A 27,945-nucleotide genomic window follows, 5' to 3' on the forward strand; every position below is an offset into this window, starting at 1 on the left:
CAGGATGAATGCCAATTTCATCCACGCGTCCAAAGGTGTTTGTGTGTGTGTGTACGTGTACGTGTGTGGGTGGGTGTGGGTGTGGGTGTGTGGGTGGGTGTGGGTGTGGGTGTGTGAAGGATGACGCCGGTGTACGGCAAATGAATTGATCAGAGCGGTATTGGTTGCTACAATACAGTGTCGGCCTGTTTGACCTGTTGAGCCTGCTGAGCTTTAGCAAACCGTTCCTGTGCAGCCTGCTTCCCACTTGGCCCGCCGTGCCCAACGCCGTATGGACGCTCTCTGTATGCAACCCCTTCACTAGCCAACTCTGGCTCCTCAATCCTCCCGACCCCACGTGCACCCCCTTTCTCACCCACCACATACCCAGCAACACTGGCCCTCTCCACGTCCTCCAAAAACTTTTGCTGCCTGGCTCTTTGTCTAAACGCCCTCCACTGTTCTCTGCCCTCCTGGCTGCGCGCTCGCTCTCTGGCCTCGTTCAAGCTCCGTGCAGCATCCAAATGGTGCTTGTCAGCGCGCTCAATGGCTTTCGCACTCTGCAGGCTGAGCCTGGAATACTGCAGGCCGGCGAGGAACCATGTGAGGACAAACAGCGTGCTGATAAAGACGCCGTTGGACGTATATTGGCCGTTGCCGCCTTTCCACCCTGCTCGACCGCCGGAGGAGGAGGAGAAATGCGAGTTGTAGAAGTTGGGATTTTGCCAGCCGAATCTGTCGTGTCCCGCGCCGGCGAACGAGTCGTCGTAGCGCCGGGTGTAGCGGCGGTCTTGAAAGTTTTTCCAAGGATCACTCACCGCTGCAGAGGCGGAGGCACCCCATCCTATACCCGCTCGGTCGTACAACTGCTTTTTAGACGGGTCTTTGAGAAGATTGTACGCTGAGATGACCGACTTGAACTCTTCCGCTGCTTGCGTTTTGGTCTTCGAGGACAAAGAGGTGAAGCGATCAGGATGACATGTGCGGACGAGATCGTAGTATCGTGTCTTGACATCGGATGGGGTGACCTTGCGATTGCTGAAGTGGAAGATGTCGTACGGTGTTGGGTTGCGGAGGTGTCTCGGGAAGGAGAGCTCTTTGGTCGAAGTGCTGCTGGTCTGAGAATTCCTTGTGCGTGCATGTGGTGTTGATGATGAGGAGAATACTCGCTGCGATGAAACCTGGACAGGGCGGTTGAAAAGGTGCATATGTGACGGGAGCAGCCAGCTCGGTGGAAGGGTCTCCTCTGCCACAAAGTGCGAAGCACGTCTGAGCGATGTAGATGCAGTGGCTCCGAGATTCGCCGCGCGCTCTGGGGATGAAGCAGCTGCAGAAGCAAACAGGCCCCTCGAAGAGGGACCCGCTGCTCTCGAGACCGACATTGCTATGACACGAGCCTTGGCCGTGAGTGCATCGGTAGGGAGGCCTGGATGTGCACTGTGCTCCAGCCGTGAGTGGTAGTGGTTGCCCAAGAAAGCACCTCGACTTGACGTTGTCGATTGGTGAGAATGCCGAGTCCACTAATCAGTCGTTACACTGAAGCGCATCACTCTGTATACACTGTACGTGCACTGCAAGCTTTGCGCCTTACGCTCAAGTCCGTGTGTTGAGCCGAGAACGGCGAATGGTGTTGGAATGGAGTGTTGGAAGCAGCGAAAGGATCGCTCCACACGCAACAAGCGCTTGAAACAGCTGCACGCTTACGTGTGGCGAACATAGAGCTCTCCGCTCAAAGAAATATACAATTTAACAAAAGCTTAACAACCTGGGGTTCACGCTTCGCACCAGGCGACAGGAGCTGTGCGCAGAATGCGCGGGTGCGTTGAGAGGCGGAGAGGCGGAGAGGCGGAGAGGCAGAGACAACCTAAAACCACGCGGCGCTCGCCAAAAATCAACACACAAACACATACTCGGAAAGAGAGACACACACTGATTCACTCACGCTCGACGTGTGATGGTTCTGTAACCACGTTTCAGCTTGATCTTTTGTTCCGTGCCACCACCATCAAAGCCCAACAAAGCCCGATTTGCTCGCTCGCACCCTCGTTTGGATTGACCGCGTGGGCACCATGTCGTCGTCGGGCATTCCGACCACGCCCAACAGCTCGCACCTGCGATCCGGTCTGCCGACACCCACAGGCGCATCCCGACGAATCTCGCCCGCGGCTGCTTCGAGCATCAGCCCAGCGGCGGACAGTCCCGACACTCGATTCAAGAAGCAGACGTTGGCCGAAGCTATCTCGAAAAACGATCCGGCAAAGTACCGCCTCTCTCACGTTTCACCTTCTTCTGCCTCCTCTCCTGTAGCGAAAGAGAGCAGCGACGCAGACGACCACTCGCCTCTGCTGACTGCGGGTCGTCTGCCTCGCGCTTCGCTGCTATCACGTAAATCGCACTCTTCGCTTCGATCCGATACCCCACCGACTAGAGCCATACCTCTGCCGCACGCTTCGCCCTCTGCCTCCGATACTTCTCCAGGCTCCACCAGCTCATCGGCACTGGCGCGTAGCAGAAGTCCCTTGCTAGCCTCGTCGATCGCAGGCACATCTCGAACAGTAGCCACGCCAAAACGATACTCGGACATCCACGCACGAAGCAGCTTCACTCCATCTGCCATCAACAGGACGCCCTCTCACACCTCGTCCACCGCCGCCTCTCGTGCACGGGAACAACACGTACAGCAGCAGCATGTTCGACGCGGGCGAGACCTCGAAATCGGTGACCTCGTTCGCATGGAAGGATCAGAGCTCGTAGGTGTTCTTCGTCACCTCGGTCCTGTCCAATTCAAGCCCGGCTTCTACGCTGGTCTTGAGCTTACCGGTGATAGCATCGGCAAAGGCAAGAACGACGGCAGCGTACAAGGTACACAGTACTTTGCATGTGCTCCCGGTAGCGGAATCTTTTGTCCGGCTTCTAAGGTGGTCGCCATCAACGATGCTCCTCCAACCGATGCCGTGGCCCGTCCGGCTTCGTCCTTGTCCAACAGACCCTCGTCCCGCGCCTCGGACGTCCCTGACCGCGCAGGCGCCATCACCCCTTCGCGCAGACGAGCAAGTACCATCTCACGCCCGCCTTCCACCACCCCCTCACGCACCTCGTCCCGCCTCGGTATACGCCCTCCCTCCGTCGCATTAGCAAGCAGACCAACATCGGCCCTTGCCACCTCTCGTCCGGCCAGTCGTCTCACCGCACGCAAGAGTCTCGCCACAGCTACGCCTTCTTCCACGCGCGACGATCACGACGAACCTCTTCGCCACCAGAGCATGGCAAAGCAGACACAGTTGAGCCCCATCCGCAGTGCGGCACCCACCTCGGCTTCCGTAGCGGCCAGAACACCAAGGTCATCGCTTGCCGGCATGCGCGCTGTATCTAGTGTCGTACAGAGCACACCGGGTCTCGCAAAGAAGCGTCAGAGTTTAGGCGGTATCCCTACTCCTCGAGCCACAAAGGGGCGCGCTTCGATGTTTGCCCGCCCGGGCGCACTTCCCACCACCTCTGACGCAAGCATGCCGCCCCCTCCTAGTCCTACCAAGGAAGCGCGCACCGAGCGTCCTTCCAGCGTGCTCTCCTTGCGCTCCAACAGCCGACTTGGCCGCGACCCTTCCGATATCGAAAGCTCACCTATCAACAAGCAGGAGCCTACCTCGACCACCGAATCAAACCTCGAAAAGAATCGCATGCTGCTCGACCTCATGGATCTCACTCCGCGCAAATCCGCTCAACTCGCTTCTCGCTCGCAGTCTCGGGCAGAGAGCCGTGCAGGCCTTGATGCTGCAGACCTGACGCACGGCTCTGTAGCAGAAGCCGTTGTTCCGCTCTCGCTGTACGAAGAGCAGGTGGCCGAGTTTGAGCAGCTTCGTGCACAGCTGGCGGAGCTCGAGAAGCAGAACGCCGAGCTCCGCCGTGCCCAAGAAGCGAGGAAAGCACGCATGTCCGAGGCGCGCTCCAACGAGGCCATCCTCGACGCCGAACGCGCCAAGATGCGAGCGGAAGCACGCGACAGACAGGCTGAGATGGAAGAGGAGCGGCGTATCGAGCGTAATGACGAGATCCGCCGACGCACAGAGATCGAAGACCGCGAAAAGGAGCTCAAGGATCGACTCGCTGAAGCGCAGCAACAGCTCAGCAAAAGTGCCGACGACCACGATCGAATCCGGAAAGAAGCCGAGACCCGTCAGAACAGCTTGCAGCTCAAGCTGGAAGCAAGCGAGCACCTCGTCACCGAGATGAAGAATCGTATCGAACACCAATCAGCACTCGAGCAGCGTGGCGAGACCAAAGAGGCGCTCGAGACGCAGCTTAAGCTCAAAGACGCCGAGATCGACAGCCTCAAAGCGTCACTCAAGCGCATCGAAGACCAGACACAGACCGCTCGAGACGACTTGGTGCGCCAAATCGACGAGCTCAAGGACGCTGGTCGCGAGACCATCAGCTTGTACGAGCAGAGGATCGAAGAAATCGAAGCCGAACGCGCCGAAGTGCTCGACAACATGCAGCTGCTCCAAGACAAGGCGCAAGAGGCCATTCGAGCTGCAGAAGCTCGTGTTGAAGAGCTGCAGGCCGCCCAAGCGTCGTCCTCCCACAGTCGCAACGGCCTCGAGGCGGGGTCTGCTGCTGCTATCGACAACGAAGCGTTGCGAGAGCAGGTGGCTCACCTCCAGGACAAGCTCGGCAAGTACGAGGACCAGATCTCCGAAGGCGTGTTGGCGCTCGAAAAGGAGAAGCAGTATGCTCAGAAGCGTCGCGACAAGTCGCACGAGGTCGAGACCAGCTTGAAGAACGAGCTCAAACGTATCAAGACGGAGCTCGAGCGTACCCAGAGAGCTGGCAAAGAGCAGCTTGTGCTCCTCGAAGAGACGCGACACGCTTTGCAGGAAAGCCAGCAAGCGCTCGAACGCGAACGAGCTGAGCTCGAGGTCCTGCGTGCGGACGCGGAAAACTATAATGCGCTCAAGACGGGCCATGAGGGCAGCTTTGCGTCTGCGAGTCAAACGCAGTGGCGAAGCGAGAGACAAGACCTTGAAGACAAACTTCAACGACAAAAGCAACAGGCGGATGTGGAGCTGGAAGTAAAGGAGTCGGAGATCCGTCAATTGCGACTGCGCTTGGAGAACGAGAAGGAGAATTCTGCTTCAAGAGCGCCGCTTGGTTCGCCAGGAGTGCAAAGGGATGCGCACCGCCTCTCAGCTGCCTCGAACAGCAGTGTCAGTAGCAACCTCAAGTCCTCGCACCGCATCTCGTCTAACGGCACGTATGCGGCCAGTGACGTCTCGACCGCATCGTCGTCGGCCAACCAGATGTCGGGTCTCAGCTATTTGGTGCGTCAGCTAGGCGATGAAAACAACGAGATCAAGGCCAAGCACAAGCTGCTCGAATCGGAACTGAAGGCTCGTGCCCAAGAGGCCGAGACCAAGTCGCGTGCGCTCGAACTCACAGTCGAGACGCTAAGGAAGCAACTCGAGGCTCACGGTGGTGCTGCAGGAGCTACGTCTACTTCGGACTTGGCTCAAAAGCTGGCCGACAGCGAAGCACGTCTGCACAGCAGCGAGAGCACGTTGTCCGACCTGCGTTCGACGCTCGAGGCGACAAAGATGGAGAGACGCGATACGGCCAACTCGTTGCAGAAGGAGGTTTCGCAGCTGGAAGCGCTCGTGGAAGCACGCATCTTCCGAGAGGAAGAGTTGTTGGCCGAAGTGGAGCGGCTCTCGCGAAGGCTGGACGAGCGCAGTCCCATTCGCACTCTGAACCTGACCCAACCCAAAGTATCTCTGAGTCTGGGCAGCCAAGAGCCGTTGCTGGAGAGGAATGGATCCAATGTGCAGCAGCCAGGAATCACGGGAGCGGCAGAGGAGGAAGAGGAGCTCAATTTCTGTGGACTGTGCTCGCAGGGCGGGCATTCGCTCGACAAATGCGACAAGCTGATGGAGCGGACCAGCTCGGTGGCGCACAAGGCGAGCAACGGCAGCAGTGCATCGGGCCTAGAGGGCGAGCAAGAACCGTGCGACGACTGCGGCGAGGTGGGACACCGCTTCGAAGATTGCCCGTATGCAGCCGAGATCTTCTGATGGGCTAGATGTAATGCAAGAGCCATTGCAGGGTACATGATGACATTCACGAGCGCAGAATGGTGCTGGAGTTGTGCCGAGTGATCCTTCTGTATTCTCACGGTACTGTATGATCCAAAGATTTATTGAGCCATTATTTCCGTCTCTGTTTTTTAGCTAGCATGGCTATCAGCGATCGTTGTTGGCAAAGATCTGACTCTCAATTGCAACACCTGCTCGTTGCACCCTCTCTAGTATCGAACCTAGTGGTCAAGGTACTCAGTGCGGCTCATTGCAGGTTCGGCACTCCTGTCAACCTAGCATACTTGCTACAGAAGGGGAGGCGAGGGAAGACGGACAAAGTCGAGGCAGGGAGCGCAGAGAGGTCAAAAGACGTAACATCGAGCCCTGTTTCACCGAGGCACGTGACACGTTGTTGAGGAAACGCGAACGCCGCGCCTTTTCGTGCCGTTGCAACGCGTCATAGGTAAAGAAAGGCGTTTAGAAATAAATATTTTAAAAAGGTTCACGTCCCAAAAAAAGGGGGGTTAGGGGAATCTAGTTGCATGGGCCGGAACGGAACCACTGGCTTGGAACTTGCAGTGTGGGCCCCCAATGACCTACGTAGATAGCTCAGGGCTTAGCTGATCGCAGCCTCGACTAGAGGGTAGCTAACCTAAATGGTCTCGACTGAAGGAACAAGCGAGAAGGCTTAATTGAGATGCCGTTGGATGTCAAGAGCTTGTCATTCTTGCTAAAGGGGAGAATGTCGAGAAGGAGCCCAAAAGAGCGGCGCTAGACAGCGAAACAGGAACCTGATCCTGGGCGAGATACGGGTTTCTGGAGCTGTGTACCAGGGGGCGCATGGTGAAGGGATCTGCAAGCTTGGACACGCCTGCAAAATGTGACATGTCGACACCGAATCTTGGGATAGAAAGGAGGAACCACAGCAAGGGTGCTGTGCGAGTCTTCCTTGTCAAGCGTAGCCGAAGTCAGGAGTCATACATCTCAGCGCCTCCGTACGCTCTTGTCACCGCCGCCGCCACAAACATGCCGCTTGTACGAGGCCTCTTGTCGCCTCCTCGAGCTCTCTTTGTTTGCACGACATTCCATGGCAATGTCATTGGACAGCATTGCAAGCTCTCCAACATGTGTGCGTGAAGCAGCAGCTCGATAGCAATCTGGTTTCGAGGCGTTTGGACCGTCAGACAAGGCTTTCCGTTAGCCGTGCGTCGTATTTGGGACGGCATTCCGAGGGGTAGGGAAGCCGTTGCACTGCACAGAGACGAAACTGCAGACAGAAAAGGCACAGGGCCCGTTCGGTTCCCAGCACACAAATGTACGAGAGGAATGTGGGCGCTTAGGGCTTGGGTCTGTTGTCCATCAAGGGTCCAAAAGCATGTCCATGTCATGTCTACGTTATCTCCGCAAGCCAGTTGCTTGGTTCTGAAAGCGGGCGGCAGAGACGCAGACGCAGACGCAGCATAGACAAGAATGTGCCAAATCAAGCATTGCTATGTACGGTCCAGAGAGGCGATGTGTTTCTCTGCTGTTTCCCGAAAGAGGCAAGCAACATGACACGCGTGTGTGCGTCTCTCTGCCGCGTCCAGGATGTTGCGTGCCGCGTGCCTCTCCTCATTGTCCCTTTTTTCTGCCTTTTTTCGATTTCTTTTCCTGGCCGCTCAGCCAAAAATTGATGGCTCAGTCGCGAGAGAGAGAGTGTGTGTGTGTGTTTGAGCGCGTTGAAAGTAAATTCTCGATTTTTCCTTTCTTTTTTGACCCAATAACAGGGGAAAGAAAGGCTTTGGCTGTGAGTGGATGAGTGGAGTGCTGCTTTGCTGCAGTGATTTCGCCGCACGTTCGCCGAAGCGATTCCCGTTGCTCGTCGCGACTTTTGCATTTTGGCTGCATCTGTTTGCCGCTCCATGGATCACTCTAGCCTTTGCCGCTCACCATCATCTCTATCTCCATCTCCTCTCTCTCTTCCTCTGCTTTTCTCTTCTTCTTTTTCTTTCTTTCCTTCTACTGCTAGCTATAGTCCATCGCCTATCCTCACATACTTTCAGCAACGACTTGCGATCGCTCGACAACGCCGCCTTTTACAGCTTTTACTGCACCTGCATCTTTCGTCTATTGTTGTTCACGACTCGGCCTTGACGTGCATACCGCGCTTGGTCATTGCTTCCCACTGGCGCAAATACACACATCATTATTGGGTTGCACTTTCCTATTGACTTCGCACTCGTCGCACTCGATCCATCATCTACGTCTACACAAAGGCATACATGCAACTTACACGCCCAACTCTTCGATAGCTATCCATCCTTGTCCCAGCCACTGCCTTGTGGCTTGTGCAATCCTTCCATCCTTCGACCTCGACGACACCCCTCTGAACATCGAGCTGACATTGATCATCTTACAACCGCTCTGCCCCAGCATTGTCAGCCATTCCGCGCGTGATCTCCCATCACAGCCTTGCACAGGCGTCGCCCTCGCTTCGAGGTTGTCTCGATCGGGCATGATGGATCATAACGAAGACTCGTTCATCTCTCCTAACAAACAGAATCGTCCGCTGCGCAGCTTGGACAACCACCTCCAGTCCCATGCCACCATGACGCCTCCGCCCAATTTTGGCACTCACGCCTACCATAATTCGCCCTTTGCCTCATGGATGGACCAGCTTCCTGCCGCGCCCGCCACCCAACTTCGCCCTCAGTCGGTGTCCATACCCCGTTCGCATGCCTTTTCGTCGCTGGCCCCGCTTTCAAAACTCTCTCCAACACAAGAGTGTGCAGCCATCGACGTCGACGTCCAAGAGTCCGATCAGAACATGCCCTACCCCAGCATCAAGAGGACCGTGCCTCTGCAGCACCTAGCCTCTTTTGCTAGCGCACCCACAGCCCCTGCGGTTTTATCCCCCTCCCACACTGACCATGACCTATGGCACCACCGTGGAGTTAGCAACGGCTCGGGCTCCGATGTAAGCTCTGCATCCGCCAACCCAGGTATCGAGCTTCATGCCATCGCTGGTCCCTCGTCTCAACCCATGCTGCGCGCAGGATCGCGCGACGATCCCGACGCTTCCAATTCATGGCCTCGTCCACGCACTCTTTTTGGCTCGTCCGACTCGCATCCCCGATTCGAAGACGTCGACATGGACGTTGACTCGGACGAAGATGATGCCGACGCACAACCCCCGGCTTCGCCATCCCCACTGTGCGAGCAGTCCGACCTCTTGGATCCAAGCGCTGCATTCCATCTCGATCTGGGCGAGCCCATGCTGCAGCCAGGCACACGTCCGACACATCGCCTTTCACGCAAGTCCTCCTCTTCCACCACCACACATACCCTCGCCAGCTTGTCGCAGCGTTCCGCTCGTCCACAACGCGCACGCCTGCCCTCATCCAACAGCCCTCTCTTATCCGCGCGTCCTTCGCAGCAGCTCGCCACCCCAGCGCGCCAACGCGCCACCACAAGCGGCGGCGGCATGGAGCTCGATGACACAACACACACACATACAAACACATATCACGGCTCGCACATTGCACCCTCGACAGGGCCACGCGCGCCTGTTCGTGCTCGTGCCTCGTCGTCCGCCGCGCTCCATCGTCCGCTCACCGAGTTCCTCACTCCTCGCAGTGCAAGCGCTTCTGCGGGTCTCAGCGACAAGATTCCTGGTGTTGCCAATCTGTTCGAATTTGCAACCCAACCACGTCCCATCATTCGCTCAGCCACCGATCGAGACTCGGACTCCACTCCTCTGCGCGATACCAAGCGCAGGCCTGCCAATTTGTCCATGAGCTCTTTCCCCACCGCCAAGTTGTTCGAGGACGAAATCGAGGCCGTCGCCAGATCAACCAGTAGAGCAGACATACCGGGTGCCTTCAACTCGTCGGACGATTCGCTCGATCCCGTCTCGACACCAGCACGTCGCAAGAACGGGTCGGTGCGCGGGTTTGGCGGCGACGCATCAGCAGCATATCTGGAAACGCCGCAGTCCGCGCTCCCGCACCGACTGTTTGGCGCACTCCACTCCGACGCTGCAGCTGATGACAGCGGAGTTGCCTTCGCAGACGCAGATCACAGTGTCAAGAGTAGTAACAGAAAGAGGATGGGCTCGCTGTTGGCCGCGACGAACAAGGATTTATCCGGGCACGCCTCGCCAAGGACCACCAGCGTGCTCGAAGACCTCTCTTCCCCCTCACAGGATGCTCTTCGCCGCCACGAGACTAGCTTTCATCGCGATTCGCCCGCGCCGCGACCTGCTGGACGGGTCATACTTCACGCCTTCGGCCCCAAGGAGCGATCGTCGTTGGTCAACGAGACGCGCTTCTCCAATTCCAGCGAGAACGGTTCCGCAAACTCGTCGCCCGATCCCATCCCTCGCGTCCGATCACGCACCAACACTAGCACAGCTAGCCCCGCCCGACGAGCACGCGAACGCAGACCCACGTCCGAGTCGATGGACCCCACCAGCCAATACCTTACCCCGCAGAACTTCAAGAGCGTCAAGCCATTACAGGCCGCCTTCATGTCCACCGGCCTCATCTCGAAGCGCAATAAAGCTCGTGAGAACTCCGATGTTGCCGATGGGGGGCCCGAAGCCTTCTCGTTCCCGCCCAAGGCTATCAATTTCGGACAGGCTCTTGGCCTGCGCGAGGTCGTTGCTGCTGCTGCTGCTTCCGGGCATGCCTCGACCAGCGCGGATCGCTCCAGCAATGCTATGCCCGGCACACCTGTCAAGAAAGCCACCTCGACTCCTCTGGTGCCCTTCCCCAAGTTTGCTCCTGCGCTTCGAGGCCAGACTGGCGGAAACTCGTCTGTGCTGGGGCCGTCGCCGCTAGGCTCGCATTCGCCGGCCGCCATGGACCCTCACTCAGGCAGCAACATGAGCGCTGGGTCCCCCGTGTTGCCCGACTCGTTCGACAGTCCTACCTTCAATCTGGCGCATCTCGGTGTTCCCACGGCCAGCACACCCGCGCCCTCCGCCCGTCACGGCATGGCTTTCGGTAGCCTTCCTCGCAGCCGTCGATCTGCGCAACCCGAAGCTCGCAACGTTCCGACTTTGATTGCTACTGACGATGTCACGGAGGACGAAGGAAATCTCTCAGACGTCACGCACAGCCCCAGCCTTCAATCGGGTCGCATCCGCGATGTGCAGAAACTTCAAAAGGGCAAGCGAACCATCAACACGCCTTCGTCCAGTGCTGCGCCAGCTCCCGCTCGCAAGATGCTGTCGGTCGACATTGGCAAGGCTGCTGGTGCACCTAAAGCACTTCGTGTTCGCTCTGCGGGCCTCGGCAAGCGAACCATGAGCCGCAACGCAAGCTTCATGCGCGATACAAGAAACGGAGCCGATCCGAGTGCGGACGGGAGCAATGACGCGCTCCCGCCTGCTACACCTGTCACTGCCAATGCGTCTCTGATGCCCGCCGAGGAGGAATTCGAGCCCATGACGCCGACGCGCAACCTCAAGTGGTTCGAGGCTGCGCAGATCCTGACAACGCCGTCGCCATCTTCGCGACGCCAGGCGGCCCAAAAGCTGCGTGCGCATCGACTCGAGCTTATGCAGACGCACCGCAAGTCGCGACTGTCGGAAACTTCGACCTGCCAAGACACTCCCCAAAAGCCGGCCGCAGGCTCGTCGTTGTCGTCGTTCAGCTCTCACGAGTCGGCCATGGACGTGCGTGCAAGAGTTCAAGGATATGGTCATCTGGAGACCGCCTTTTCTGTGGAAGAGACGATCGGATCGGGCGAGTTCAGCGAGGTGCTTAAGGCCGTCTCGCGCTCGACCGGCTATGCGTATGCGGTAAAGCGCATGAAGAAGGCCTACTCGGGCCCGAGAGATCGCCTGCGAAGGCTCGAGGAGGTCGATGTTCTACGCACACTGTCTACGTCGGGTAAGCCGCATGCCAACATTGTTTCGCTCTTTGGCGCGTGGGAGGAAGAGGGCCATCTTTTCTTGCAGCTCGAATTATGCCCGCTCGGCTCGCTCGCCTTCTTCCTCGAGGAGTACGGCCAGCAGGTGGGCGCACTGGACGAACCGCGGCTGTGGAAGATCCTGGCGGAGCTGTCGAGCGGAGTAGCCTACATTCATGGACTCAATATTCTGCATCTGGATCTCAAACCGGCCAACGTGCTGATCACGGAATACGGCACGCTCAAGATCGGCGACTTTGGTATGGCGACGCGCTGGCCTTTGGTGGACGCCGAGACGACGTTGAAGGGTGCCGGATTGGACGAGGAGCCTCACGCGTACGCGCTTGAACAAGTTGCCGAGCCGTGGCCTTGCCAGCGAGGACTCGAGCGCGAAGGTGACCGCATCTACCTCGCGCCCGAGGTCATCTTCCACGGCCAGTACGGCAAGGCGGCGGATGTGTTCAGCTTGGGACTCATCCTGCTTGAGGCAGCAGGCAATGTCGAGCTTCCGGACAACGGCGAGCCGTGGCAGAAGTTGCGTCGAGACGATCTGTCAGACGTGGACCTTAGCGCGCTCAGTGGGCCAATGCTGCGGGTGCTCGAGCGGCTGCTATGTTCGGACGCAGAACAACGTGCTACGATCGACGACATTGTGGCGCTGCCTACGTTGGCGAGCGTGCGTTCGATCATGTCGCGCGGTCTATCAGCGTCCGAGATGGATCAGTTGCCCGAGTTTACGGACTCTTCGTCGACTTCGGGTTCGTTGGCCGTGCTGGCAGACAGCTCGTCGCTGCATTCGCTGCCGAGCGAGCTGTCGAACCGTACACTGGGGCAGAGCGATTCTGAGACGGGCTCGAGCAGCGCCGCCGAGATGTCTGAGACCAATTCTTCGCTGGGCCTGAGCGGGCTTTCACCGTCCGCATCTGCGCATACGTCGATCTCTACCTCGATGAGCTCGTTCTCGTCGCACGCCGTGATCCGGGTGCGCGGCTCACTGATTCAGGAGCCCGAGGCGGAATTTATGCGCGAGGTGCTAGGCGCAGATCCGGTCGAGCAGAGGTGCTTCGGACATAAGGATGGGGTTGCGGCGACGAGGTGGATGTCAGAGCGTCCGCCGCTGGCTGCTGTGCAGCCGTTGCAGGAAAGGGGCCATGCCATGGAGCTGGACACGTGAGGTTGGGGAGGCAGTCGAGCACGAATCTGTTCTTTTTTGCAATTGCATACGATACCTTGTTAGCAACGAAGCTTGACACAGAGTGATAAGGACGGAAGCGTTGACATGCTGTCTGGAGTCCAAGTAGATAGGAAGCTGGGCATCAGTGTGAGCCAGGTGATGCCCAGATAGCGGGGTTAGAAGTACTGTCTACGCAGGTCACGTGCTTCTCAGTCGCCCTTCGCCCTACGGCACGGAATCGAAAAAGGGTGGATGGCCGCGCGCACCACTTTGGGAATCCGCCTTGGCCCACTTTGAACTTGCGGGCGAGCCGAAGCTAGGGATGTGTACTTTTCGTCTTCTCGCTCTTCATGCGCCGATCCCTCTCCCTTGTAGAGGTAGATCTGCGCGATTTTCGATGGGAGTAAGAACGAATGCCGGAGCTGGGCAGTCGACAGCAATCGTTCGGAACTGAGAGGCGTGGATATGCAGCAAGTAGGTGGCCGGTTCGGCTGGCTGTTGTTGATTTTCGCTCCAGCGGAACCTGTGCCTGATTTGGCTGCAAGTGAGGTATATTTTGGTGTGCCTTGCAGTACTTGCGGTTGCGCGAGAGAAGAAGAGCAAGAGCATTTTCGCAGCTCAGAGGAAAGATTAAGGCCGCGTGCTGCTCCATCAGATGCCGGAAGGCAAGTTGGAGACGGCTATTCTTGCTGGTTTGACACGGAATTCCGCAGTCTTGACTGGAAAGAATGTGTGCTCCCTTGCCGACGAGTTTTGTCACTCTTTGCCTCAAAAACTTTCTTTGTTCTCTCTGCCGAGATTAGCGGCTGCTGCCTTTCGCTCTCTAGAACGCGTGGAGGAAAATTATAATAAAATAAATTAATTGGTTCCTCTTCTTTCACAGCCCTTGTTTTTTTCTTTCTTTCTCCAATTAATGGAGGATGAGGAACGCATTCGCACCAGCGCGGAGAGAGAAAACCGAAGCCAGCGTGTGGCTGCCGCTCGAAGCGATTCTGACTAAAAAGACAAATAGGCCCGTGTTCGTTGCACGCTCAAATGCAGCACTGTAGCACCTGGTCTTTGCTTTTCGGTCATCAAGGCTATGCTTCCCCTCTCTGCCGTCGCTGCCACTCGAACTTGCAATGGTCTTACGAGCAAAGAGAGCAAAGACAGCCCGCCTGCAACGTCTTTGCGCTCGGGCTGAGATGCCTGTGGTTGGTTGATTGGGACTTTTGGCCGCTGTCCAGAGCTTGTGCGCGACTGCCAGATGCTGAGTGTGAGCTTGAGAGCTGGAAAGAGGACTACGAACGCCACGCTGGTGCAGATCGTCAGCCTTGGAAGATCATGGCAGAACACACCCCCGTCTTTGTGCTAGACTCACGACTCAATGTAGATCGTCTTATTGTTTCAAGGGAAAAAGAAAGAAAAAAGCTTGCTCTCTAAGCGCCGCCATGTCTCGTGTTTTGTGTCTCACTCAGGTCGATTTGGTCGTTGGTTGCCTTGCCTTGCCTGACTGCCGCCTCCCACCTCAATTGGCATGTTTTTCCCGTTCCCTTGCCCTACTGTACAACTGAACCCTGATCTGATGCTCGCTCTCGTGCCGCATTTCTCCTTCCGTCCCCTTTTGTAAGGTCGGTTGTGTACTCCCTGGCCGCTGACCTTTCCCAAGGGTTTTGTCGATCCGGAAACAGACCCTAAGTCTAACCCTCACACGCTTCTTCGACACTTGCCCTTCCTCCTCCTCCTCTTCCTACTCGGCATTGCCTCGCTCCTTTTCTTTTCCCTACGTTATCCTACGCCTCCGTCGATCTCCCCTCACCCTCAAGCTATAAGCACTTGCGCGGGTCTTTACTCGTTCGAGCTAGAATAAAGGCGGTCGCCAAAAACATCAAACTGGAGTCCATCGACACAAGCGCACACGTATACCCTCAACATGCCCAACATCGCCATGTCGCTCAAGGCCCGCGCGGTCTCTGACCCGATCAAGCTCAATGGCATGCCCATCGGTTTTATTCCAGACGTCGGCTCGGACGGTGGCAACGTGCAGACCATGGTCGGCATCAACGGCCTGCTCGCCGGTCGCGGCCAGTCGTACGCCTATGGATTCTACGACCAGACCACTTACGGCACGATCTACCGCGGTTCCAAGCTTTTGGCCAGTGCACCGGACATCTACGCTTCTGGCGCGATTCTCGAGGCGAGCATCATGCCGGTTGGCTCGTGGGGCGGATACACGCAGACGGACAACTCGCAGGCCACGGCGGTGTGTACCGTGATGAAGAAGTTCACCGATGCCGGCGTCGAGGTGCGATTGAGGTTTGCACACGAGGTCAACTACTATGTCACCACGGGCGAGTATGCTCCTGGCAACGACAATGGCGTGTCCGCGTTCAAGACGGCTTGGGCGCAAGTGAGCGCTGCCTGCAAGACGATCGCTCCCGCGGTCAAGATGTGGTACTGTCCCAACGCCGCCAACTTGTCCGTGTACGAGACGTACCTGCCGGACAACTTTAACTCGACTGTCCAGATGATTGGTGTCGATTTCTATCCCTCTGCCAACAACTTCGCGACAGCAGCCAACTACATTCAGACCGTCAAGCCGTTCCACGACAAGTACTCGTCAAGCAGCGTGCCTTTCGTCATTGCCGAGGCGGGCACCCATGCGCAGGATGCCAGCCTCCAGGACCGAATCGCCTGGCTCCAGGTGCTCGCTTCGGACCAGGTCAAGTCGGCGCTGCCCAACCTGGAGAGCATCACGTGGTACAATGCGCTGCGCAAGACCGACGTGTTGTCCAACGGCGTCGGTGGCGATTTCAGGATCTTGGACCCCAACAACTCGACCTTCCCGAACCAGTATGCACAGGATTTGTTCCCCGTGGTGCAGAACGCACAGGCGTCCGCGTCGGCTGTGTCGGTTGCATCCGCTGCCACTGCTACATCCAGCAACGCTGCCCCATCCAGCTTGCCTTCATCGTTGAGGGGCCCTAGTTCCGGCGCCAAGGTCAACCGCGTCTCGTTCGCCGGTCTGGCTGTCACTGCACTCGCTGCCGTCTCCGCTCTGTCGTACCTCTAGAGCAAGCACATTCTTTCGTTTCTTCCCTTTCCTTCGTGCTTGCTTTGTACACCTCCTCGCCTGTTCCGTTCTGGTTGGCTAGAACACTTCGGCCGCTCCCGCAATTTGCAGTTAACCCTGGAACGGCTCGCACGTCTTAAAGCTTCGCACCACCACCACCCTCGCTCAAACTTCGTTATGGGGATTCGCCACTTCCTTCGTTTTCTTCTCGCTTGTCTACTCTTGCTCCGTACATTGTGCTACTAGTTTCCTGCCTTGCACGCGGAAATGGACCTTCGGTTATCTTTCTTCTTGCTCTGGTGTCTCTTGACTGCGAGTGTGTGCGACCGAGTGAGGCTGAACAGAAGGATCCAGTTGCGGACAAAGATCTGTGCGACGCAACTTGCAGTAAGGTAACGCGGAAACGATCGCTGTTAGTCGTGTATCATGGCCGTGCCGCACAGCACAGCACCGCACAACCTCAAGCTCGCGCAACCACAGCACAAACACACCACATCCCCAGCCTCATTCTCCCATCCTACCCTACGCTCACACCCACCCACCTACACCACTCATACCCACCTGCACACCCTCTCAATACCAACATGTACAAAAGAAAGTGTCCATGAAAATCACCACGACAAAGCAACTTGCTACAAAGGTGAAACAAACAACATTGAGCCCGAAGAAAAGCAACTACCAAGGCACCTTGGTCAAGCCCAACTTAGCCATTGGGTTGCCCAGACTCGGCAGTGGCATCAAGTAGCCCGAGTTGCGCGCCTTCTCGACATGCTTCTGCGACACGGTCGAGAGGCTCTGCATGTCGACCTGGCCGTAGAAAAAGATGAGCGTCGCCCGCCCCAGCAACTCACTCGGAATCTCGATCGCCACGCGGAACACCGTCGAGAGCGCCAACGTGATGATCAAGGTCAACGCCCAGATCCCCGCCAAATTCGTCGCCGCACCAGACGTGACCGAATTGTCCGCCGTCATCGGGAAGATCTTGGGCATGATCGACCACAGCACAATCGCATGCACTGCCACAATCGCCGCGCCAATCTGCTGACCCATCATCGAAATAGGCGCCAACGAGAGCACACGCTGCGAGAAGCGCGACAGCTCGAGCATGACCAGCAAAAGCGTCGCACAGATGACATCGGTAAACTTGATCACCGAGTAAATGTTGGCCCCGTTGCGCGTCGTGGGCCGAAGCACCTGCAAGTGGCTCAACCCGCTGTTGACCGGATCCCTAATCTGAGGCACCAGCAAAAACAGCAAGAACAACACCGCACACAAGAGCTGCACGCCCCAGCACACCGCCCTATGCTTGCGCACCTTCGCAAAGTGGCCCGACACATCAAGCTCGGCAACCAAAAGCCCCAAAAGCGCCGGTGCAAGGTACGAAAGCGTGCACCAGTTGAGCAGTCCCATGACAATCAAGAACATCACACGCGTGTCGCGCTGCAGGATGCTCACGATCATCGTGACGCCATAGAGGTAGTAGCTGTTCTGGAAGAACCAGGGCAGGTAGAATATCGGACCCGCCGCGTTGAGCAGCTCCGTGGGTCGGTCCTCCGAGGTGAACAGGTCCGTTGCCGTGATGATCCACTGCGTTGCGTTGGCAAAGCACCACCCGGGTCGCTGGCCGATGAGCGTTTCAAAGTTTGGGTTCTGCGGGTACAGTCCTGTCGCCTTGCAGACGCCGTACTGCACACCGGTCACGAAAAGAACAGGAAGCAGGAAGCGGAACGGCCTCGAGATCATGGCCATGCCGTACAGCTTGAAGTCCGGCTTGTTGATCTCGTTCTTGGAGCTCGTCTCGCTGTTGGGCGTCACCGCAGCAGGAGGCGCAGCCTTCTCGTCCAGAGTCTTGGCGGGCGCAGCCGCCTTGGCCGCTTTGGCCGCCTTGACCTTGGCAGCGGCCTCCTTGAAGCTCGAAATAGCGTCCTTCCGGCTGACCAGCCATGGCAGCGTGAGCGCACGCCCTTGCAGCGCCAGGAAGAGGGTGAGGGCAAAGTTCGAGTTGAACGGGTACAAGATGCTCTTCCCCGCCGACCACGTCTGGGTGTGGTGGCCAATCACCGTCGAAGTAAGCACCACAATGGCAGCCACGAACCGCAGTCCGTCAATGTACCTCAACCGGCCGTACTTCATCTTTCGCACGGCCTCCGGGTTCATCTCTGGGACCATGCCGCCGTACTCGGCCTGTGCTTCCCACGGGTTGCTGGCACGCAGCGGGCTCTTGCGCACCGCCGAGTCAAACTTGGCGTTCTTGTGCGAGTCTGTATCGGACGAAGCATAGTCCGTAGCGGCGGCGGATGCATTGACGAGCGTGTTGTGCGCCGAGCCTCTGCGCGAGTCGTCGTTGTTGTTGTTGAGCGACGAGTACGAGCTGAAGCGGCCCGAAGTGTGCACGTAGCTCATGGATCGGAGGTAGGCCATGCCATCTTCGTTGTCGCTGGTGGCCATCGGGGTCTCGACGCCGTTGGGGAACTCGTTGGGGGTGTACGAGGGGCTGTCGTAGAGCCCGGAGCCTCTGTGCCAGGCTTGTGGGATCGGCTTGGACATGGCTTCTGTGTGTGATGCGATGCGATGCTACAAGGTGCAGAGCAATCGCCTTGGAGTATGGGGGGGGGGGAATCTAGAGGAAGGAACGGATGATGGTGAGGAACGGAGATGATACTACTACCAAAAACAAAAACAGCAGCGAGGCAGACGAGCGTTTCAGGATGCAGACCAAGGGGAGAGGCTGGGAGAGGAGCAGCAGATCATCCGGTACTTGACAGAACAGTTAAAAAAAAAGGCAAGCAAGCAACAGCCGTACAGGCAAAGTTCACACGAGACGAGTGGGTACGAAACAGTGTCGATCAGGTTGCAGCAGGCAGGGTTCTGCACAGGGGAAACGAAGCGAAAAGTGGAGCAGAGAAACGGACATCGGAACTCCAGTACACTTAGCGGAACGCTGCTGCTACTGCTGCTGCTACTGCTACTGCTTCTGCGGATATCAACATGCACTGTCTGTTCGACGGCGGTTTGCCGGAACATCGAACAAAATCAAGGAAAGCGAACAAATTTTGTTTTTTTCCCTCTCTTTCTCTTTCTCTCTGTCTATGTTTCCCTCTGCTTTCCATAGATTCTGCGTCCGTCAGCGACACAGGCCAAGAACAATGTGTGCCTTGAGGATATACAGTGCCTCGGGCCGCTTTCGCTTAATGCGCAAAAGACGGATGTGAAGCTGCAAGTGGTCGCTCGAGTGCTCAAGCCAGGTTGGCCCCAACGGAAAACCCGCCGATGTCCAGCTGCGCATCGCATCAATTTAAAAAAAAACCAAACATAATAAATAGCCTTCCATTCGTTCGGCTCACTTGCTTTCAGCATCCTCGTCATGCGGTTGGACCGCCGAAAGTTTTGCTCTAGCTGGTGGGCAAGATCTCAAACCACTGCTCCTGCCAATCAAGCTGCTGCAACATTGGTCTGCGTTCGTTACCCTGTCTCAGCACGGTTCAGAAACCCTGGAAACTTGACCAAAAGCGGCTTTCGCGCTGAATGAGCCGCTGCCCCCCGCGCTTTTCGAGCGTCGATTTGCATCCTAGTGGCAGAATCATCCATCGTGCAGGACAGAGCATGTTCGATGTTCGAGCATCGTCTCTCCAGAGGTCCTTAGTCTAACTGCAAGTAGCCTAACTGCAAGACGATAGATCTTCCCACCGGACTTCTTCCTTTCTTCCTGTGTGAGAATCAAAACACGGCTTCTGTGAGACACTGTATCGACTTGTTGACTGCGAGGTGCATCCGGCGGGAGGAGCAAACCATAACGCCAAAATAAAGCGCTCTGCTGAGCACGGGGACGAGAGCACGGGGGCATGTGCAGGAACGACCGGCAACAACTGCGTATCTGTCCGATACGCTCGTCGACTTGTGGATTGGGACATCTCTAATATTTCTCAATGGTACAAAGATGGCGGCGCAAAGTGGCTTGGGAGGGGGCGCTATCCGACATGACTGACATTCTTGTGTTTGAGTCACGTAGGCATTTGCGTCTGCTTAATCGGTCAGCCTTGGCAGACGTGGTGTCCAAATCGACGCAAAACGCGAAGCAAAGCTTGCAAGAAGCTTGAAGACACGCGAGAGGAACCGCGCATTTCCGACGTTTCAGTGCAAATGATGCTTCCACACCCACCACGCAATGCGAGGAAGAGCGAATTTTTTTCTCGTCCCTTTGAACTGCGAAACAGGTTGCAGATCACCTGTCTCTCGCTTAGTAGCTGACAATTACCAGCGGTCGCTCCGAGCCGATGTCCCTCCCGCCCTGGAAGCATCGACGATCGCCTTGGCAAGTTGCTCTAGGTTAAACCACCCCCCTAACCCCAATTTTGCCTCATCGTTCCAGTTGGTTTCCGTCAGTTTCGATGCAAGCCAGCTTCGAACACGCTGACACTGCTGGTCGTCGCTCACGATCGATCCCTCTTGTGTATCACCGTCGCTAGCCGCTGGCTGGTGCTGAACCTGAATTGTAAGCCGCGGAAGATTTTTACTTGCCAATTGACTTCATCCGTGGTTGGCCGGGCTGAGCCCTGTGACATCGGAGTTGATCGTGTGCCCTGTGCTCCGTTGAAATGTCGTAACGGCTTCCACTGCTGACCAAAGCGAGCAGAGAGTGTCGCCGACGGCCGCCTTACCATACGCACGCTTGTAGAGCGGCCGTCGGCAGCTGACACCGTAGGCGGTAGTGCTGCGGCACAGCAAGCCTCAATCGTGTGTCAGGTCATATGGGTCGCCTAATCTTCACACGCTATGAATTAGAGCTAGGGCTTGGGCTTGGGCTGGGAGGTGGCTTTTCGATTGTCTGCTCGTGGCTTGCAACCTTTGTCCCGACACCCGATCGCTGATGCGCCAGAGGTATCCGACGCGGAACTCCGTCGAGTTGGTTGCCCCCAACCCAGTGCCGAGCTTGTTCGCTTCTTCTTTTCAGGTGAGGCTTTCGACCTGAGAGTAAGCGCGGTCGAAATCGCGTGAATGGAAGAAAGAATATCGTTCTTGCCTGAGTGTGCAGCCAATCGGTGCAGATTCACGCCGGGAGGATCAGTTCTTGGCGTGGAAAAAGGGGGCACAGGCAGCATAAAGAGCAAAATGCTAGTGGTCTCGCGCCGAGAAACCCGCCCGCTCCCTTCCCTCGCGCCAGGAACGAGGGTGATTTTCACCCCCAGCGAGAGGTACAAATGAGTTTTCAGTTTCACTTGGTTTGCTTCTTGAAACTGCAGATCCCTGGTGCTGATCGTACTGATTATCGCACAGAGCGACACGGCACAGTGACGACAGACAGCGCTGTGCTGAGTTTCAAAGCCGGCTCCACTCGCTGCAGTCGGCAAAAGACGCGCGCACGCACAGCCGGTGCAAACAAAAAATGAATGGCGAGGAAAAATAATTTGTTCACACGATATCTGCACAACATAGGGTGACCCTTACCTGCGATGGTATTTTGTGTTCGACACCCTCGAATTCTTCAACTGGTGCCTGTGAACTATCCAGCCTAAACCCAGTCAGCTATCAGCTATCGATGAAGCGCTATAGGCTTTAACGCAGAAGCATGTTACGTCTGCGATTACTTGCGTGTCGACTGTGGTAAAGCAGGCCCGGGAGCGGGTGTAGGAACACGGTGACAGGTACGGAGGCTGGACGTCATCCAAGTAGAATCCACCCGACCCATTGTGAGTGTGTGGTGGTGCATGGGCGTAGAATGCGTCTGGCTGCTGCGCCGGCTTGCGTGGAAGACGGCTGAGTAAGAATCCGCACCGCAAAGCAAACAGCCGATTCAAGCCCCGATGAGTTTTCAAACTGCGACCCCAAAGGTTCTTAACAAAAAAAAAAACGAAAGTTCCGTAAACGCAAGGCATCGGCGTCGATCGACCAAGCAGCAGGCTGATCTGCACCGACAAGACCGCCAGAGATGGTAATTGAGGCTCCGCGTACAACGGCGCTCCTGACCTCATCCAAGCTCTTCACACCACAGCCAACACCGCGTCTCTACAACCCGACTTTGCACCTTGAATGTCCATTCCGCCCTTCGCCCACGGCTCGTGGCCAGTGCTGAGCTGCAAAATTGTACCCCCGTCCTTTGTCCTCCTCTCACGACCTTATCTGTCCACGACGACAATGGTAAAAACGGGACGGATCGACGGTCGCCTTGCCTTCGGATCTCACATGTTTGTTTCGCTTATCAATTCAAACGGCGATCTCTCTCTCTCTCTCTAGACTGCACCTCGGCTGTACCCCGCTTCGGATCCGCAGAGGCGAGTATAACCTAAGGCTCGTTCGTCTCGACCGTCGCGATGCAGGGCAATATGCAGGTTCTCGATTGAAAGACGCATACTGTGAGAGGCGAACTAGAGAAGCTTCTTTTCGCTCTACTGCCATCTGGCAGACGGCGCGAAGAAAAAAATAGAAGGTACTGAGGAATAATGGAGAATTTTCCAAGTTTTTTTCTTCTTCCCAAGTTGTACTCTCAGACTCAGCCATCGAAGAGCGCAGGGCAACTTTGCAAAGTTTGGTCAAGCTTGAGTCGACGCAAAAACGTTGTTGATCGATGTCAAGGTGATCTTCCCTGCCCCTGTCGCTGCCTCCTATGAGGGTTCTGAGCCCCTTTCCTCTCCTCGCTGCCCTGCGACGACTATGATACAGCTTGCTCTACAGCTATCTTTGCGACTGTAGTCAACTGATTGCACGCTCAGAGGCGACATATCGCGGTCAATGGCTAGCAAACAAGCCCCTTTTCTGGATGTCTCTGATAACAGCTTCGATGTTCCTGAGAGAAGTTCTTTTCAGTCGTTCGTAACCTTAGTACATGCGGCCCCTGTTGTAGAAGCTCAAACGTGTCTCGCGAGGACGAGCGTTTGTGTTTTGACTCAATTGTTCCTGTTTTGCGCTGCCGAGGTCGCAACTGGGCGGGCGGGCGGCAGCCAAGGTGTTTTCTTAGCGATCTCGACAAGCAGTTGGAAGGCCGACTCGATCGTAAGCTCTGGTCTCGTCACTCATGCTTCGACCACGACAGCTGGGATTACGAATGTGCTGTGCGAAGCTAGCGCGGCAAACAGCAATTACAAAAACACTGAAGCTAGCAGCGCGGAGGAGGATGACAACGACGATGCGAAAGATCGCGGTGCAAGCGTACGCAAAAACATTCCTTAGGTGTTCTTAGTTTGTTTTCTTCTTCTTCTTGGAAACAATTGTCGTTTTTATTTTTTGCTTATACAGTACAGTACCGAATTCCTCAGCGAGTGCCGGAGCACCGCGGCTGCGTCGCATAACAGTGCGGCAGCAGACAAGCCAACCAGCCTGTGTCCTTCGTCCTGAGCCAGTTTGCCATGCCATGCTTGACGGCAAGCCCGACAGCATTGTTGTGTCCACCTATGCGGCGCGCATTTCCCTTTGGTGATCATCACCGCAAACCGACTCTGTGAACCCTCGAAACTCGCCTCAAGTCAAACTCTTGGTTCCTGCGCTTCAGTTTGAGCATCGGTGCACTAGCTCGTCAGCTGTGCGTCTTGATCGATGCAGGGACAGCGCTCTCTTACACTCTCTCTCCACCTTGCAAGCCAAACAGCTGCATACCCGCCCCAGCGCTTTCCTATGGTGTGCCGACGACAGGGTCCCTTCTCCCAGAGCAAGCACAAGGTTAAAATTGTTTTCTCGCCTCTCCCTCTTGCTGTTTGCCCTCGCCGACAGCCAATTCCGCGATACTCGAATGTCGTGGCTCGCTTCGTCAGACGTATGCGGCGAAATTGCCACCGGTTGTGCTTGCTGAAACCAAGGCAATCTCACCACGAACTGTGAACAAGACACAGAGCTACCTCCGGTTGTTTAGCTAGGCGAGGCTAAACAAAACTTTTTTCTCGTCCGCCGCCGTCCCGGTATGAGGTTCGGCTTGTTAGCCATGGCATGCCAGCTGTGCCTAAACAGGAGCTTCTCGCTGCTGCTGCTGCCTGCATGCCCGCAGCGAGCAGCGATCAGCGTTCGTTCGTGACTGTCGACCGTCTGCGCATGAACTTGTTCCGAGAATCGCAGGTAGCAGCAGCGTCGTTGCTAGCCCATTCTTGTTTCCTGTCACACAGCTTTATCCGTCTTAGACCCTTCCCCCCTCTCCTCTCAGGATCGTCAATACTGTTTTTTTTGGATCGCCCTCATCATCCTCTTCACACTGGCCCCCTTCTCCTCTTCATCAACCATCACCTCCTCCACCAAGTCCCGCCAACCGCCTTCACCAAAGAGCATACGAGAGAGCTCTGAAGCGCACACTCCCCCTTCTCCCTTCTACGCTACCCCATCTACGTTGCATCTCGCTTCACCGGTAGTGGTGTTCTGTCGTGGGATCCTGGCAAGCGCATCGCCTCAGCGCACACACTCTTTCGTTGCTCGAGCCTGCGAATCTGAGCCGCACGAATCGCAACCATGCCGTCGCCTGTCCTGCATCAGGAAAAGCGCAAGAGCGAGAGCTCCAGCGACCGTCCGCGCTCGTCTGGAAGCGACAACGACGATGAAATTCAACCCATCGGCCGCATGCCGTATAACCACTTTCCCAGCTACCACAGTCGTAAGTCTCAAAAGAAGCGCCGAAGCGCGATATCAACATCACATGCACAGACCGGCCCGAGAGAACAATCAGACTGACTCGCTTCGTTTGATTTGCAATCGTTGATGGCATTGCTTTGGACAGGTTCGAGCACATTGACACCTAATGGCGAGTTGTCGTCTTTGGCATATACTCCTGGAACTCAAACACCCGATTTCTACGACCGAACGGCTGCCGCAACCCCGGTCGAGGAGGAGAAGAAAGCAAGTCTCGCAGAGTTCAAGGCGGCCAAGGACTCGGCGGGCGCCGTCGGTTCCGGTGTTATCAGCGACGAAAAGAAGCCTCGAGCCGACCAGCCCGCCAAGACCGCCGCCAACGGATACCTCGACTATGCCGATGGTCTGCGTGGCATCGCCATGATTCTCGTCTTCAACGGCCACTTTATCGACAACACGTTCGTTGCAACTCACCCCGGCACCATTCAGAACGGTACCCCCGTCGGCATCCTCAGAAGTCCGATCGGATTGGTGCTCTTCTACATGCTCTCGGGACGTCTGAACGCGACTTCGTACTTCCGCAACAAGGCTCTCGGTCGTCCTATCATCTGGAGCGTTGTGCCCGAGGCCATGGTCCGCCGTGCTCTGCGTCTGCTCATTGTTGGTGGTGCCTGGCTGGTGATCCAGAAGGTCGAGTGTGGTACACACGCTTTTGACCAGACTGTGATTGCCGAGGGTTGGCTGCAGAGCGGGAACCTCGGCTATCCGCAGTGGTGCCATGTCAACTTTGACAACCCCTCGCCGTTTGCAAGCAACTGGCAGATCTCGACTAGCGTTGGTGATATTGTCGTTGGTTTGCTTCGCATGGCTACCAACCGCGACTACCTGCAGCAGCTGCTCAACACGTCGATGCTCTGGTCGATCGTGCCGCAGCTGTGGGGTATGCTGTCGGTGCTCATGCTGCTGCCGATTGTCATGTACCTTCAGCCCTCGCGTCGGTTTGTGCTGTATGCGCTGCTGCTGATTTTCCAGGGATATACGTACAACCAGAACATTCCGTTTACCGTGGGTGCCATTGCTGCCGATCTCAAGGCGTCGGGCTACATCAAAAAGTTCAACCAGAAGTCGCGCATTGCGTTTTTGACCACCGAGGTCGCGCTGGCTGCGTTCTTTGTCGCGGCGTTCTGCTACAACCCCATCTTTATCAAGATCGACACGGGTCTGCAGAGCATTACGGACCGCGATGGGGTGTTGGGCTACAACATCACCGAGTTTACGGCGGGTCGTATGCCCAGTTATCTGATCATGGCCGGGGTGTTGTACTTCTGGCTCGAGATGAGCGTCGTGCTTCAGTGGCTGGTGGGTAACTGGGCGTTCAAGGCGCTGGGCCGTGTTGCGCTTGGGTTCTATGTCTGCCAGATGTCGATCATCTATGGTATCATGCCTTACCTGGTGATTCACTTCCGTGACCGTGGGTACACGTTCTGGAGCAACATGTGGAGCACATGGCTCATCACGTTCTTCTCGGCCTATGTGGTTGCCTGGCTCATCTCGCACACGCTCGACAAGTGGGCCATGTTGTTCTCCGACTGGTTCGCAAAGACCATCATCCGCGAGGATACGGTCGAGACGTTGCGCGTGTCGGCGGTCAACACGTTCCGCGCGGTCGTGTTTGGGCCTCCTGCTGTGGCTAGGGCTACGCCAGGGTGGGTGAAGAACAAGTGGGCGCAGACCAAGCATATTGTGTGGATGATGTTCCACTGGAGGACGATGGTGGAGGCGCCTGCGCCGCCGTCGCACCCGATGGAGGTGGGCCTGCAGATGAACCAGCTGCACTCGACGCTGTTTGATGCCGATATCTCGGACGACGAGCAGGCGGTGAGGACGAGGTGGATGCTGAGGGCGCTGTCGTTTTTGGCTCCTCTGCAGGTGGCAATTATCTTGGGGCTTGGGTTCATCTGGATGTGGTTCAACCCGTGGTCGAGCTACATTCTGGAGGGCTTTGCCGATTTCTCGACTGTCTGGCGTTTGCTTTGGGCGCTGGCGCTGCCGTATTGTGTCATCACCACGCTTGGTTTTGCTACGCCGGACATTACCAGGACCACCGAGGAGCTCAAGAAGAAGCCCGTGGTGCGCGAGCACATTCACCGTCTGTTTATTGTGTCGGTCACGCGTGGATCCAACCCGGAGACGACGAGGCGTGCGCATTTGCACCTCAAGAAGCTCGAAAAGTACCATCCTGCGGTGCGATCGATTGTGCTCACCGACGAGCCGTACTACTACCCGGATCTGGACAACGTTATGACGCCCAAGGCGTACAAGTCGCCGCAGGGTAAGGCCAAGCACAAGGCCAAGGCGCTGGACTACTTCCGTTCGCACATGGGCCTTACTCCGTACGACTGGGTGCTGCACATGGACGAGGAGTCGACCATGGATGCCGAGTCGCTGCGTGGCTGCTTTGACTTTATTCGCTACAACACGGCACATATTGGTCAGGGCATTATCATTTACAATGGTAAGAGGGAGACATACTGGAGGAACTGGTTCTTTGCGGTCGCCGATTGCATTCGTGTCGGGGACGAGCTGGCTAGGTTCTCACTTCAGGGCAACATTATCAAGCGACCCGTGTTTGGTGTTCATGGTTCGTTCCTCATGATCAACGGTGACGTCGAGAACAAGGTAACCTGGGACTTTGGTTCGCTTGCGGAAGACTTTGAGTTTTCGCAGGCGGCCTGGGCTAAAGGGTTCACGTTGGGCCGTATCCACGGTGTGGTGCGCGAGCAGTCGCCGGAAGGATGGGGTGACTTTATCAAGCAGCGTCGTCGTTGGTACATGGGTATCCGTGGTATCGACGGTTTGTTCTTCTTGCCCCAGATCGCCATCAAGCTCTGGACGGCAGGTATCTTCTGTCTGGTGGCGACGTTGATCAACATCCCGTTCTCGCTGCTCCTCGAGTGGTCCGGACCTACGCCGAGATGGTTGTACGTCATCTCGTGTTTCTGTTTCGGAAACTTCTACTGGCTCTACTACTCGGGTCTCTTCTTCTCCGAGCTCGACTACGGCTACAAGTGGTATCAGATGTGGCAGATCCCTGTGCACGCGGTGGCGCTGTTGATCTTGCAGCCTATCATGGCATTTGTAGAAGGTATGGCTGTCGTATATGCCATGTCGACCGAGGATGGAGAGGTTGGTTTCCAGGTCATCAAGAAGTAAAAGGGGGAACAACGGAGGGTTTC

At 56.6% G+C, this 27,945-nt stretch overlaps 6 protein-coding genes across 6 annotated transcripts; 4 read left to right on the plus strand and 2 right to left on the minus strand.

The window, feature by feature from the left end:
• Positions 1-167: 167 nt before the first annotated feature.
• On the minus strand, positions 168-1,361 carry EX895_004703 (uncharacterized protein; the record flags this gene model as incomplete). Its single annotated transcript, XM_029885297.1, has 1 exon — positions 168-1,361. One exon carries the CDS (start codon positions 1,359-1,361, stop codon positions 168-170), a length of 1,194 nt encoding a protein of 397 aa, XP_029738539.1.
• Positions 1,362-2,048: 687 nt separating this feature from the next.
• On the plus strand, positions 2,049-6,044 carry EX895_004704 (uncharacterized protein; the record flags this gene model as incomplete). The annotated part of the gene is made up of 1 exon (XM_029885298.1): positions 2,049-6,044. The coding sequence occupies one exon, from the start codon at positions 2,049-2,051 to the stop codon at positions 6,042-6,044; it is 3,996 nt and encodes a 1,331-aa protein (XP_029738540.1).
• Positions 6,045-9,819: 3,775 nt separating this feature from the next.
• Positions 9,820-13,116, plus strand: EX895_004705 (uncharacterized protein; the record flags this gene model as incomplete). Its single annotated transcript, XM_029885299.1, has 1 exon — positions 9,820-13,116. One exon carries the CDS (start codon positions 9,820-9,822, stop codon positions 13,114-13,116), a length of 3,297 nt encoding a protein of 1,098 aa, XP_029738541.1.
• Positions 13,117-15,028: 1,912 nt separating this feature from the next.
• Positions 15,029-16,168, plus strand: EX895_004706 (uncharacterized protein; the record flags this gene model as incomplete). Its single annotated transcript, XM_029885300.1, has 1 exon — positions 15,029-16,168. The coding sequence occupies one exon, from the start codon at positions 15,029-15,031 to the stop codon at positions 16,166-16,168; it is 1,140 nt and encodes a 379-aa protein (XP_029738542.1).
• A 675-nt stretch (positions 16,169-16,843) lies between these two features.
• EX895_004707 (uncharacterized protein) lies at positions 16,844-18,715 on the minus strand (the record flags this gene model as incomplete). The annotated part of the gene is made up of 1 exon (XM_029885301.1): positions 16,844-18,715. The coding sequence occupies one exon, from the start codon at positions 18,713-18,715 to the stop codon at positions 16,844-16,846; it is 1,872 nt and encodes a 623-aa protein (XP_029738543.1).
• Positions 18,716-24,592: 5,877 nt separating this feature from the next.
• EX895_004708 (uncharacterized protein) lies at positions 24,593-27,922 on the plus strand (the record flags this gene model as incomplete). Its single annotated transcript, XM_029885302.1, has 2 exons — positions 24,593-24,734; positions 24,858-27,922. 2 exons carry the CDS (start codon positions 24,593-24,595, stop codon positions 27,920-27,922), a joined length of 3,207 nt encoding a protein of 1,068 aa, XP_029738544.1.
• Between the last annotated feature and the right edge of the window lie 23 nt (positions 27,923-27,945).

Source organism: Sporisorium graminicola, chromosome SGRAM_4, assembly GCF_005498985.1.
Source record: "Sporisorium graminicola strain CBS 10092 chromosome SGRAM_4, whole genome shotgun sequence".
In the NCBI taxonomy this organism is placed as follows: Eukaryota; Fungi; Basidiomycota; class Ustilaginomycetes; order Ustilaginales; family Ustilaginaceae; genus Sporisorium; species Sporisorium graminicola.